Source organism: Coccinella septempunctata, chromosome 6 (assembly GCF_907165205.1).
Source record: "Coccinella septempunctata chromosome 6, icCocSept1.1, whole genome shotgun sequence".
NCBI lineage: Eukaryota > Metazoa > Arthropoda > Insecta > Coleoptera > Coccinellidae > Coccinella > Coccinella septempunctata.
Genome location: NC_058194.1, coordinates 3806781 through 3822261, shown reverse-complemented (window position 1 = coordinate 3822261; position 15481 = coordinate 3806781). Strand labels below are relative to the sequence as shown.

Below are 15481 nucleotides of genomic sequence, written 5' to 3'. Positions count from 1 at the left end.
GAAATGCGAATTACTCGAAAACTATGAGGGTACTTGAAAAGTTTTGTACGGAACAAATTAGAACAAACTGAGTACTAAATATTGAGCTTAGTTTCAGAATTTGTTCTACCAACTTTTCGCTTACTTCACGCTGCCTTTGAGATACAGGGTGGTATTATTTAGACAGTCAGCAGTTGTCAGAGAGATCTGTTCTTCTCGGATTCCTGAAAATTTCTGGGTCCTTTGGAATTCTGTTCCCTTTGATAGTGAAGAAGATGTATCGGTGGTCTGATAGAGAAATCACTTCCATTGCAACACGCCAATTCTCGATGAAGTCCCTTCTACTCGAAGTAACGAAGGTCGGCTCATCACCTCTATTGAAAAGAAAAAGACTTGTTGAATACAGAAAGTCAATTAGCACCTCACCCCTCGGGTTGACCCCAGTGCTACCCCACAAAATGTGATGTGCATCAGCGTCACACCCAACGAGCAAGCGCCATCCCTTCCGTTGACAGAATTCGACCAGCTCCTTCAATTCCCTTGATGCCGGTGGGTCCGGGGAGTCGTAGGGAAAGTATGCCGAACACACCACTAGATTTTCCAGCGGTCTTCTACAGTCTAGAATCTTAACCGCTACCAGATCTCTGAAACAGAAATTTGTTAGTAATTGAGCCCTTAAATCAGTGGAAGCAAGTATATACGCCCTCGGATTCGTATCTTTTGGCGAGCAGAAGAGCCTACCACCTTTGAGGGAAAGGCCTTACCTAGCCTCCCCTAATCCAGGACTCCTGAATCAGAGTTAAAAATGTGTGCAGCTCTGCCAGCCGCAACCAAAGAATATCGGTTGCCGCTATGAAGTGCTGCAAGTTTATTTGCGTGACGTATATGTCAGCAGCCATGAGGAGCAATATTTGTCCTCAGTCAGCCGACTGTCAGTGCTTTGTGTGGTGTGGAACCCCGCTCAGTTCCCCCTTCTCCGCCCCCCTCTCGTGCCCGCCGGTATCCTTAGATTCCGGTAGGGCAACGGGAGACATCAGCTCGGTGGGAGCCCTCGCTGAATCCACCTCCATCTCCGACTGGTCGGTCGGGTTATAGGATTTCTCCTCTGGAGTGCAGATTTCCTTCTTCTCGGCACTGGCCCCGTTGTTGGAGCTGCCTGTGCAGTCGAATAGGCTGGAGCATCTGTAACCCGTCCTGGGCCTTGGATGAGCCTGAATGTGCCCATCCGCATTCCAATCCCAACTTGGAATTTGCAGGTCTTCAGGACCTCAAGATACGCCTTGTCCATACCAAGAATGACCTGTGCCATTTCAGGCTTGTCAACCCTGTTTGTTATATCTTTACTTATTTACCTTTTGAAAACTTAGAATTGAACAACTTATTAGTTTTCCAAAAGTGACTTTTTACTTTTTGTATATTGACAACTCTAAAAAAATATATTTCAGACTTAACTATCAAATTCAATGATGCCATGATATTTTCAGTAATAAATTAATCTTGTTCCAACATACTCCCCCGCGAAATTATTGAAAACCATAACGACAAGGCGGCTTCACCACACGTCCTATCCTGGTAGTGATTTATTTCTTCTCTTCATCTTTATTTGAACGGCTTCCTTCTGAGTTCAGCTCTATGTTTGTGTTATTTATTCTTGTCTGATCACTTGATCTAATCGAATCTTTGATTTCCATGGGATATAAACGTTGGAAAGGTCGTAAAAGTTCACCAGTTCTTGTTGTCACCTTTGCCACTCTCGACACTCCATCTCTTCCGGGGTAAAGTGCTGATATTCTCCCCATCTTCCAATCTGTCCGTTTGGTATTTTCTTCACCAACCAGAACTATTTCGCCAACTTCCAATTCACGTGGATTCCGACGACCAGAGTTAACCACTTCTGCAAAATATTCTTTTTTGAAGCGTGTTCTTAGACCTTACCGGAGCTGTTGGATATATCTTTGTCGTCTGAGGAAGCTCTTTCTGTCTATTTGATCTAATTCAGCCATGTCACTGTTGGTTATGTCACTAATGAACAAAGCAGGGGTTAAAGCACTCAGATAATTTCCATCATCAGATGAATATGTCAGAGGCCTACTATTTATAACTGCTTCACAGTCACACAAAAGCGTAAGTAATTCTTCGTAAGTGACTACCGCTTTACCTAAATTTCTTCGGAGTAAGTCCTTTACAATTCGAACCATACGTTCCCACCATCCTCCCCACCAGGCAGCTGTGGGTGTATTGAAAATCCATTTTATTTTATGTACAGAGGAATATGATAACACCCTGTCCCAATCGATTTTCTTCAATAGATTAAATGCACCAACAAAATTACTACCGTTGTGCGAGTAAATAGTGGCAACTCTACCTCTTCTGGCTGAAAATCTTCTTAATGATGAAAGAAATGCTTCAGTAGAAAGAGAATTTACCAGTTCCAGATGTATTGCTCTATAAACTGCGCATGTGAATAATACTATCCACGTTTTCGTTTTATCTTTGAGATACAGAGGTCCAGCCAAATCTATACCAACCACATTGAAAGCTTTTCCACATGTTATTCTATTTCTAGGTAAAGGTGCAAAAGGTGTCTCTATAGGTTTACTGGTATATCTTTTACATAAACAGCATTTTGAAATTACTTGTCTCACAGTTTTCCTACCCTTTAATATCCAGAATTTCTCCCTCAGAATACTCAACAATGTTTGAACTCCTGTATGACGATTGAGTATATGATATTCTTCTATGAGTCTATTAACCAGAACATGCTTACTAGGAAGTAGAATAGGGTATTTGAAATTTTCTTCAAAATCTCCCAGAATTAGTCTTGACCTTATTCTCCATAATTTATTTTCGTCTTGAAAAGTCTCCAAATTTAAGGAACTGAGATCTTTACCGAAAACTTCTTCTTGCACCATTCTAAGTAATCTTTTTTCTGCTTCACTGACTTCATCACATGTGATTTCACCTGATTTCTTCAAATTTCTTCGTTTTGAGTTGAATCCAAATCTCAACATCCATGCGATCATCCTCAAAACTTTAGAGTATTTTGAAAAGTATTGAAATTCTTCAGTTGTTTTATTCACTTTTGATATAAGAACTTGTGTTGTATTCCTTTTTTCTGAATTCACTTCTTCTGGACAAAATATTTCATTATTAGGCCATTCTTCTGAATTATTTTTTAACCATGTTGGACCAAACCACCACTTAGTTTCCAGCAAAGTTCTGGCATTGCAGCCTCTGGAAGCCAGATCTGCTGGATTGATTTTGCCTGGAACATGATACCAATCATCTGTATTTGTATGTAGCCTTATGTCTTTAACCCTGTTTTCCACAAAAGTTTTCCATTGTCCTTTTGTTCTTATCCAGGTCAATGTCACCATTGAATCACTCCAGAAGTAAGTCTTCATATCGCAAAATTCTTTTATTTTTGTAACAGTTATGTATAGTCTGACACCTAGTAATGCCGCCAATAATTCCAGTCTAGGTAAAGTGATATTTTTTGGAGCTAGTCTAGATTTAGCAAGAATTATATTGACTGAAATCACTCCATTAATAATGGTTCTTAGAAATATGCAACTTGCATATGCTGATTTACTAGCGTCGCAAAATACGTGGATGGTCGAGTTCGAAGAATTTTCTAAATTGGAATTTCCACAAAGTGTCCTTGGAATTTTACAATGAACAAATAAATCTACTTGTTTTGCCCAGCATTGAAATTTTTTAGATATTTCAGATGGCAATTCTTGATCCCAGCCAATCTTAACTTGCCAAGTTTCCTGTAATAATAATTTGGGAATCAATAATACTGGACACAAGAAATCAATTGAATCAAAAATTTTTTGTGCCACTGATAGCAAACTTCGTTTAGTCAATACAATTTGAGAATCAGACATGCTATGGATATCACAAAATAATGTATCTTCTTGTATATTCCAAAGTAGTCGTAGTACTCCAACTACGTTCACTTGATCAGAAATTTCCTTAGATTTTTGGGAATTGTATATCCATCCTCGTAAGTTGAACTTTGCAGACGACATAATAAATGTTGCTTCTTCGATAAATTTTGCGCATTCTGATTCATTTGTTACACTTGTTACAGAGTTATCTACGTAAAATGAATTTTTCAATTTTTCCGCCGTCTTTTTCAACTGTACTGCAACATTATCCAAATGATAACTAATCGTAGCTGACAAAATAAATGAACTGCATTTGACACCAAACACTACTCTGCAATGCTTGTATATTTTAATTTCCTTTTCTGAGTAGTTTCTCCACCAGAAAAATCTTAAATAATCTCTATCTTCTCTATCTCTATCATTTAATGAATTCCCATCCTTGTCCCTAGCTGATGCATCGAAAACTGGGCGAATTTTCGTAGTTGCACTTGATTCTTTAATGACTGCATGGTGCGACAAATAATGAATAGAATTTTCTTGTCTCATTTCTTTCTCGTCGGTCACTTCCTCAATAATTCCCAATTCTTCCCATTCATCGAATACCCTTGAATAATCATCATATTTTTTCAAACTCAGCAATCTTTTTGTATTAGACTCTAATCTACTAAGAGCCATTTCCTTATTATCTAAAATATTCAAGTGATCTTGCGACCAAGGTAATTTAATTTCATATCTTTTTTCGTCATTTATAGTAATAGTATCATAGAAATGGATCAAAGCTTGCTCTTCTAGAATTTCATTTGATTTTACTTGTACTGAATCTTTTATACCAAGTAATTCTAACTCCCATGAGTCTGGTATTGACAATTCGGAAAATCCAGAAAATATAGTCTCATTGCGTTGTTTTGTGTCGTACTGTCCGATGAGTGTCCACCCCAAATATGTTTCGAACGCTACAAGTCCACCATCAAGGTGATGTTTTCTACCAGTTAATAAATGACCAAATATATCTGCTCCTAGTAATAGTTCAATTTCCTTTGGAGCATTTGACAAATTGCTATCGTGAATCACAATATTACTTTGCTTCAAATAATTTATACAAGATGAATCATTAATACGAGGAATATAATTGCAGATTTTATCTTGATTCAACATATTGATTTTAAATTCATGTGTGTTATCAATACTTTTTATTGTTACTTCGAATAACTTATGAGTTTCTGGTTGCGATTGCTTCCCTCCAAAAACTCCCTGTATTATAGTTTCATTGTCAATTTTCCTCAACTTTAGTTCTTCTGCACTTCTAGATAAAATATAAGATCTTTGTGAACCAGAATCTAATAATGCTCTAACTATTTTTTCGCTCCCTTCAAAATGAATCCGCACAAGAACTGTTTGCAATAATACTGTATTAGATAAGTTGCTAGTCAAAATATTTTCTATTTCATTCTTCTCAGTATCCTTCTTTCCCTTTTTCACATCTAAATCCGGACACATTATTGGATAATGTTTCCTCGAACAAACTATACATCTCACAAATGCTCTGCATTGTTTACAAGAATGATATTGTTTTAGGCCTTTCTTTTCTTTGACAATATTTTTTCTTTCATTCAAAGATAATTTCTGAGCTTTGAGACAATCTTGACTCCAGTGAGATTTTGTACAGAAGAGACAATATGGAACTTTCTTACCAACTTTTCCTGCGTCTTTCGAACTTGCTGAATACAATGCTGCAGCTGTGTATAATCCACCGTCACCTGTTTTATCGACTGCTTCATTGTAGAAACTTGACTGTGCTAGATTTATTCTTTTTTCTGATTCAACTTCGCTTCGTAAGAAATCTAATAAAAATGACAGATTATCAGAACCACAAATACTTTTCCCTATCTCATTTGGATTAGAAATGTTGTTCACTTCATTTGAACTGCGATATCTTTCCCATGCTTTCAATGTATCGTTCGGTAATGAAGACTCTACCAAAGGATACAACATTGCCGCATATTTTTCCTTTGTTACCCCTAGAGATTCCAATGCCCTAAGTTGTGTTTCTAACTTATCATAAAGATTGGAAAGTGACATACTTGTATTGTCCATTGTTTGTTTGAGAACTAAACTCAGTAATTCTCTCACATACACCTCGATAAGGAATTCATCTTTTGCAAACCTTGCCTTCATCTGATCGACAGCTATCATGTAATTCGCTCCTGATGGAGGAAAACTCTCCACTAGCTTTCTTGCTGCTGAATCAACTTCTGTTGCCTGAAGTAGGTACTGAAATTTGTCTTCTGAATCGATTTCCATGTCTTCATGTATTTTTCGGAACTGTCCCCAAAATCCTATCCAATTTTTGACATTTCCGTCGAATTTTTTCATTTCAATTTGTGGAAGCCAGAATTTTCTCTTGTTCTTTTCGCCGCTGCATTCTTGCGATGTTGTTTGATCCAATAACTTCTTCAACTCAGCTTCACATTCAGTTCTTTTCCTTACGAATTCTTCTCGGAAAAATTCTACTTTGTTGAATTCCTCTTCTAAATCTTCCTCTTCAGTTTCATTTGATAATAACATTCCTCTAATGTTTTCATCTGAAGAGAATAGTCGGTCACCCTTGTCTTCTAATTGCCTTAAAAGGGATAACATGTCGTCCTTGCTCCGTTCTTTGTCGCTTATTTTCAGGTCTATTTCTGCACATATTTTCTTGAAGTGTTTTCTTATTATTTCTCTTTCTTTCTTGAAACTCTCCATTATCACGGTCGCCAAATGTTATATCTTTACTCATTTACCTTTTGAAAACTTAGAACTGAACAACTTATTAGTTTTCCAAAAGTGACTTTTTACTTTTTTTATATTGACAACTCTAAAAAAATATATTTCAAACTTAACTATCAAATTCAATGATGCCATGATATTTTCAGTAATAAATTAATCTTGTTCCAACACTGTTATAGACCCTCCAGCCTCTGATTTTGAGGGCCGGAGTCGACATCTCTATTCGTCTGAGAATAAGTCACGTAGGCGTGGAGCTCTGAGCACCCCTCACTCTTGTCAATCTTTCCAGGTCCCCCATCTCAATCATCTTGAGGCGGAGTCCCTTCGGAAGCTTCAGCTTCGACAGACTACCCTGTAACTAGTTTCTGCTGGTAGTGCCCACACAAGAGGTTATGATTGATCCCCGATGGTTGAGTTCAACACTCCGGAACGACGGGTAAGGCTGGCCGGTCTCAATCTTGTCCATCACGGAAGCCACCGCCAGCTCCACAGTGTTGAATTCCGCCTTAGAGAGTGCCCTCTCTGGCCAGCCCTCGTGAACGAGAGCTACCTTCAGGGGCAAACTCGCTACCTCATTGTAAGAGGACCTGTTGGAAAGGTTATTCGCCTTCTTCGCCGGCCGCTCGCATGACGGTGGAATATTGGATTCGGGGGCGTCCCTTTTAGAGCCACCTGCCCGTAGAAGAGGAAAGTTCCCGGCGGCAGACCCTCCAGTCGCTTGATCGGCCGAGTCTGCGCGAGCCCTTCTTGCTCTTCTATTTTCCGCACCACTGCGGTTCCGTCTTTTGGGGACGGCGGTATAAGCCAAATATTTAGGAATAACGCTTGACAAAGAACTTACTTGGAAAAGTCATATCTAACAAGCAATCGACAAAACGAAAGCAGCGATGAATAGAATCTACCCTTTAATAGAAAGAAGAAGCCACATGTCGAAAGAGAAAAAATTGAAGATAAATAATCGAAGCCGTTGCTAGGCCTCAACTGACTTATGGATCAGTTGCCTGGGGTTTCGCGGCAAAGAGCCACATCAAAAGAATTCAGGCCACTGAAAATAAGCTGCTACGATGTGCAATAGATGCATCTTGGTTTGTCAGGAATAGACAGATTTATAGGGACCTGAAATGGGAAACCATAACTGGATTGATGAACAGAAAAGCAGAGAAATTATTCGAAACAGCGAAAAACCATCCGAATCAAGAACTCAGGGGACTAGTGGACTACGACCCAGAGGAAGACAAAAGGAGAATGCGAATTTACCGTAGGAGACCAAGAGATCAATTGAAAAGAGATTAAAATAACAACAGAAACTTATTGAGAAATTCAATAGAGTGTTAATCCAATAGAGGATAAACACATAAATCCCAGCACGATAGTGTGCCAGAAGAAAACCGACTGAGAGATGAACGGTTTATAGGCAAATGCCCGGAACCAAAATCAATAAGCAGTTAAGGGTTTTTAGTGGGTGTCGAGCTCAGGAGAGTGAGAAACCCCACACTTGTTCCCCCTCAGGAGAGGGTGGTTCGTCTGACTTTCAGATTTTCCCCCTGCTACACCAAAAAAAAATAAAAAAATTTGAATTAGAATGGCGGCGAGTGAAGAAGACATTGTCGATGCGCTCTGCAATTTGTGCAGGAGATCTGTAGTAAAAACCAGTAAAATGTAAAAAATGTTACATCACATATCATTCTTCGTGTGCTCTACGTCGGAAAAACATCAAAATTTTGAGCTAATCCGCACTAATTTGATGCAAAAATGAAGAGATAGAAAAGTGTCTGAAAGATTCAACCAATGATCCAAATATACTCATTAATACGAAAGTTCCAATCAGTGGGAGTCCTCAAAATTCGATCTTTCAGTGAAAATCATACAAAAATCAGAAGAATCAAATAAATTGTTGATGGAGAAAAAGTATTCATTACAAAAGAAAATGTGCAGGCTTGAAAACGATATTTCAGTCAAGCACATCGAAATTGATCATCTCAAGAAAAAGATAAAAATCCTAACATCGACAAAAGGATACTGCAACAAAAAATCGTGAAGTAATCTTGAATATTCGAAAGCTGTAACAAGGAATTCCTACGAAAATATAAAAAGAATGCAAGTGAAGAAAATGACGGAGGTAATAAACATAAACAATCAATTATCTGAATCAGCCAACGAGGCAAACAAAAGAGGGATAAATAAACCGCAAATTCAGGTCTCGAAAATTAAGGCTGGGAACAAGCGAAATGGACAATGTAAGCAGTAATGGAAACAAATTTACAGGACAAGAAAAAACAGCACTGTTTTTATAAATCGTGTGAGAAGCCATGAAACAGAAAGTATTATAGAAGAGTACATAAGAAATAAACCTGGTTTCAAAGATGAATTAATCGAAGTGAAAGAAATAGAAGTTGAGAAAAAAAAGCGATAGAAAAAGTGTTTTGTTAAAGGTTGCATTCCCTAAGAAGGATGAACTGTACTATTCCTGAGTTCTGGCCAGAAAATGTCGGGATTAAACGCTTCAATTTTCAGGCTGCGGGTAATTCTTTATAGAAAGCTCACAGAAAACAAGAATGAAATATGACTCTGAATATGCAAGTCAACCTTGTGGTCAATCAACATCTATATACAGCATTATACATCACAATCTGCAATCGATGGAAAATTGTGTTGATATGTTAAAAGATCTTTTATATAATCAAAAAGATTGTAAAATTCTCTGTGTGACTGAGCACTGGATGTCAACAATGGAATTATGAGAAACTCTAGGAGATCTGAAGCTTGTTTCCAGTTTATGCCGAAGTCATGGTAGGCATGGAGGAGCCGCTGTATATATTCATTCAACTTGTAAGAAGCATAAGAAGAAAGAAAATAAAAAAACTATCAATAATTGGACAGTTTGAATGTGCAGCTGCTGAAATTATTGTGGGCATGAGAAGTATATCAGTGCTATCTGTGTACAGGCCGAGTGGTGCAAATAGTGACGTGAACATTTTTCTCCAGCAAATGGAAAAAGCTTTGAACATGATTTTTGCGGAAAATAAACATATTATAGTTGCCAGTGATTTTATCATTGACCTTTTAGATAATAACAGTAAGCATAGAATTGAGTTTTCAACACTGATGAGGTCATTTCGATTGAAACCTTCCATAACCGACCTTTTAGATAATAACAGTAGGCATAGAATTGATTTTTCAACACTGATGAGGTCATTTCGATTGAAACCTTCTATAACCTACCAGAACTCCTCTCGATCCTTTTAAGTTCGTGTCGGTAAATCTGTCTCTTCGGCAAGACTTGTTGGAAGTGGAGTTCCGCAGGGCTCTGTTTTGGGTCCACTGCTTTTCCTCCTGTACATCTCCGATCTACCTAAGATCTTCAAATCTCGAGAGTGGAGGTCACCTCTTAACTATGAGAAGTGTGTTGTTCTGCACTTGGGTGCCCACAATCCTCGCCGCCAGTACTTCCTGAACAACAAACCCATCGCTACTTGTATTAGTCATGCCGACCTTGGTATTATTGCGACGGAGAAGTTGGTCCGACCACATTCTCCATACGGTGAGCAAGGCCAAAAGAGCCTTGTTCATGATTCAGAAAGCTTTTGGTGGGTGTGATCCCTTCACGTGTGCTACCATTTACAAGCTTTACGTGAGACCCATATTAGAGTTTGCAGGCCCTGTGTGGGGTCCATTATTTGCTAGGGATTCGGCGTTGTTGGAGAGCGTCCAGCGACGGGCAACTCGTTTGCCTTACGGCATTTCGCGTCCCAGCTACGGTGAAGTTGTCTTCGTTTGATGAAAGAAGGCAACGTGGGGATCTCATCATAACCTACCGTGGTCTCCACAACTTTTTCCGAGTTTACCTCAGCAGTCTCTTCAAGTTGAACTTTGACGACCATTTTCGAGGTCACGCTTACAAACTGAGAAAGGAAAACTTCAAAACACAGCTGTGCGGGTTTGATTCAGGGTAGAAAAAAGCAAGAAGAAATAAAAACAAAAGCGTACCCTTCTTCGGTAGCAACCGGAGAGATTGAATGAATGAATATCGCATAGGCGAATGAACAGTTGAGTGATCTAAATTATTCCAATGATATATATGAAATATATTTCAACAAATGAAGGGGGCTGAAAGAAGCGAATTTAGCTCTGTCCGTTCCTGTTAGTTGTTGAGGAGGGCCCTCCCAGCTGGAATCCCAGGGATGAATTTGCGTTGTCTCTCAAACCGCCGATACGAACTCGGAAATTGAGCAACAAACCACTCAACTGAAGCGTTCTGAAACTTTTTTCACAAGGAGTCTTAATATGCGTTTTCACGGAATGATATTTCGACAACGTGAAGAGATCCTGACGGCAACTGACTTCTCTCCACCGTAGTAGGACATGCACGAAGTACGCTTCTTTTTTCTCGTCCTTTTTCAACCTAACAAGTTTACTACATCTTATATCACTCAATCACAAGAATTACCCCCAAAGGTCATCAATCCCGAACAAACTGCCCCGCCAAATGCACGCCCATGGCCTGGCTTCAAGAAAAATGAAAAAAAAAATTCCTACATATCCCTCAAAAAAAAAATTAAGCAAAGTAAACCAACCAAATAATTTTATAGAGTACAATCATAACAAAAATCTAGAACATAGAATTTCGAATACACCCCGTATGTTCTCAAGCGTTTACATCATCAATGGGCAACGGGTATAATAATAATAATAATAATAATAATAATAATAATAATAAGCATTTATTTCCAACAGGTTATAACCCAATTACAGGAAAATTAATTCAACAAATAAACCATATATGCTATAAAATCGGCGTGTCATTGAATCAGAAGAACACGCACATAAAACAAAAAAACTGAAGAATCAAAAAGGCAAAGGTAACATTACATATCCAAATATATACTTGTACATATATTGATATTCACAAATAACCAGCGTCAAAGTTATCCCACCGAATCCACGACTGAAGCAATCATGAAAATTCAAAACTCAAGAACACCCGCAACAACCTATGAAGTGGATCAACGTTTATATCACACCCATCCGATATCAGATTATAAGTTTGGCACATAAAGTGTACCGGTGACTGCAAGCTAAGATTTGTTCTACCTGTCCTCGAATAAAATGTGTATTTATTTCGGCTCCCTAATCTAGGTACGAAAATTGGGAACTTCTCCAATAATGAGGGACAGTCTATCCGGTCATGAAACAGTTTATGAACCGTGCTCAAAGCCATTAATCTCCTCCTAGTTTCCAGACTATGACATCCAAATCTTGCCAGAAGGGCCCCGTTATCACAGCCGATGGGTGGATATTCAGCATCCTGCCTGAATACTAAAAACTTACAAAATCTGCGTTGAACCGCCTCGATCCGATCAATGTGACATCTGTAAATAGGTCTCCATATGAGACTGCCGTACTCAAGCTTACTCCTGATAAATGCATTGAACAGTGAATGGAAAGTGCTGATATTTTGAAAGTTTTTACCCTGTCTGATTATAAAACCATAAGTTCCAGACACCGAAGACAGCGTCTGTCTTATATGTGGAACAAAAGTACACCTTTCATCAAATATGACACCCAAGTCTCTAATCAGCGTTAACCTTTCCAGGACTTTACCCTCCATCTCATACTCATACTTCATTATCTCTTTCTTCCGGGAATACGATACAACATGACATTTATCTACATTGAGTTTCAAATGATTACGACGGCACCAAGAAACCAAACGATCAACAGCAGACTGCAGAGTGACACAGTCATCATAACCTATAATTCTGAGGAACAACTTCAGATCGTCCGCAAACATCAAGCCGAAAATCTCAATATCATCAAGCAGGTCGTTGATGAAGAGTATGAACAGGAGAGGGCCCAAAGTTGAACCCTGAGAGATACCAGAAGAGGAAACAAATCTATATGAACATTCACCCTCAATTCGAACAAACTGAAGCCTATTGAGTAAATAGGACTTCATCAAGTTAATCAGTTCGTCAGAGAACCCAAATTTAAGTTTTAATTTAGCTATGAGACGACCATGATCTACAGAATCAAATGCTTTATGGAAGTCAGTGTATATCACATCCAGTTGTTCGGATTGATCAAGGACTTCCACCAATATCTCCGAGAACAGCGCCAGATTGCTCAGACACGAACGCCGGGGCATAAAGCCATGCTGTTCAGCACTTATCCTAACTCTAATCTGCCGAAAAATCGCACCATATAGTACAATTTCGAAAAGTTTGGAGAAATTGGATAGAATGGAAATCGGTCTATAATTGCTGACCAAAGATTTATCACCTTTTTTCAGTACCGGAATAATCTTAGAAACCTTCCAAACTGCAGGATAGATACCCAGCTTCATCGATAAATTGAATATATGCGCCAAGGGCAATGCAAGTACTCGAATACAGTCTTTTACAAGAAAACTAGGAATGCCATCTGGTCCTGCAGTATAACTTAAGAAGCGGTCTTTTCAAGGAACCGCGTCGTGTTTTCACCGTAGCAACTCGGACCACGTTATTTAATCCAGGATGGACTTTCATAATACGTCCCATCTCCCATTGTAATGGGGGTACATTGTCACTTTTAATGAGGACCAAAGTCCCTATCGCTGGAGGGGGGGATGAAGTGAACCACTTACTGCGTTGTTGTAGGGTATGTAAATACTCTACTTTCCATCTCCGCCAAAAATCTTGATGTAGTCGCTGTATTAATTGCAATCGTTTGAGGCGAGGTATTGGCACATACGTGAGCTCTTGATCTGGAATGGCGCTCAATGGTTCTAGCGTTAAAAAGTGACCGGGCGTTAATACCGACAAATCATTCACGTCCGAACTGAGGGGAGTGAGAGGCCGTGAATTCAGCACTGCTTCGATCTGCGTTAAAACAGTGTAAAATTCTCCGTCGTAGGTGAGAACTTGTTCACCGATTACCCTTTTCAAATGTGTTTTCACCGCTTTGATGCCTGACTCCCACAGTCCACCCATATGGGGTGCGTTACCCGGAAGGAAGTGATGTTCGATAGTTTCAGCACTCACTGTATCCCTAAGCATATTTTTAATCTCGTTGCTGGAACCCACGAATTTAGTACCCTGATCGGAATAGAGATGCGCGCATCGACCTCGCCGCGAGACAAATCTTCTTAAACATGCCAAAAAAGCATCACTGCTCAAATCCGAGGCCAACTCCAGATGCATGGCCTTAGTTGACATGCAAACAAATGAACATATGTAAGCTTTACATTTCTCGGCGCCTCGATATCGACTCATGAATATTGTGAAAGGACCTCCGTAGTCAACACCGGAATGCAAAAATGGCTTTACTTGAGATATTCTGGGCAAAGGTAGATTGCCCATCTTAGGCTGCATAGGAGATGGGCTGGTTCTTCAGCATTTGAGGCATTTCGACAAAACCGATCGTATCGCACGTCGTGCGGATAAAATCCAAAATTTCCGAGAAAGAAGAAATTCTGTTGTCTGTTTACCAGCATGTAAATACTTGATATAGTGGATCTCTATCAATAAATGAACAAGACGTCCATTTCTGGGAAGCAAAATAGGATGCTTCCAATCGTAACTGAGCTCAGCGTACGTTGACCTTCCCCCTACACGTAGAATATTTTCATCCTCAAAAAAAACATTTAAATTTCTCAGAGGTTTTGAAAATTTGGCTCCGGAAATTTCTGAAGCAAAACACAGTGACTGTGTGCGTTTTATCAATAAATTGAGAGCGTTATTCATCTCGAAAGAAGTCATAGAGCCAAGCCGTTTTTCGCTAGGATTTCGACAATTGAAAATGAAACGCAATATCAATCCTATGACGCGTTGAAGGCGAGAAAATGAGGAAATGTTATTCACCAAATCATCCACAAAATGATGTTCTTCTGAAACGAGTAGAATAGGTTTGCGTTCCTCTTCACTAGTCTTTGATTCTACTGTTTCTGTTTCCCAAATTCTCGTATGTAGAAATTCAGGTCCGTGAAACCAAATCTGATTGTTCAATAATTCCGAAGGAAAAAGTCCAAAAAGGGTTTAGTTGAGATTTTACATAGCTCCAATGCGATGAATCGAAATTCTCCTGGATATATGCTACCCGGTTGGCAACAAACGTTTGCCAGCGATTTGGGTTTGCGTTCAGCTATGCTAGAACTATTTGCGAGTAGGCATAGGAGTAAAAATTGCTGACATTAATCTTATTTTGCAAAATTGACTTCACCCAAAAACCCACCTTCGTTAGCAAAACTGCCCCGCAAAGTTCCATCCTAGCGATAGAAATCTTCCTTGAACAAGGAGCCACCTTCGACTTCGCGCATATAAGAAATGTTTGTACATTATCTTCCTTTATGACCCTCAGGTAGACCGAAGTCCCATAACCCCGTTCGGACGCGTCCGCGAAAGCATGAATTTCCGATACGTTGTTTGTATCAAAAAGGGATCATAATTGTCGATAAAAGGTTCAACTCTCCTTTATACTTCAACCAAACCCTTGAAATTTCTTGATCTGGAGTATCATCCTAGCCGAGTCCTGAAAGCCATAATTTTTGGATGAGGTACTTGCATAGAAATGTGACAGGTGCGAGGAATCCCAAAGGATCGAAGATCCTTGCCAACTCTGATAAGAGATTTCGCTTAGTGATCGCGTGGTCTATTGGGTTGACCTTATAAAGAAAACAATCCTGACGTGGATACCAATGAAGACCAAGAATTTTAATGGAATCATTTTGTTTCGATCCGAAAGCGAGGAGATTAGAGGAAATTAATTCTTGGAGTAAATCTTCTAAAAATCTTTGGTCATTGCTTGCCCACTTGCGTAACTCGAAACCCCCTTCTGCTAACATATTGATGAGATATCATCGCGTAAAC

At 39.2% G+C, this 15481-nt stretch overlaps 2 protein-coding genes across 3 annotated transcripts in view; one reads left to right on the top strand and one right to left on the bottom strand.

Moving 5' to 3' along the window:
• LOC123316059 (probable G-protein coupled receptor No18) overlaps window positions 1–15481 on the top strand; it is a 262468-nt gene that overhangs the window by 121981 nt on the left and 125006 nt on the right. The gene's annotated exons all lie outside the window — the stretch shown is intronic.
• LOC123315444 lies at window positions 912–6614 on the bottom strand. Its single transcript, XM_044901138.1, has 2 exons — window positions 2406–6614; window positions 912–1190 (listed from the first exon to the last, which is right to left on the bottom strand). Exons 1-2 carry the CDS (start codon window positions 6612–6614, stop codon window positions 912–914), a joined length of 4488 nt encoding a protein of 1495 aa, XP_044757073.1.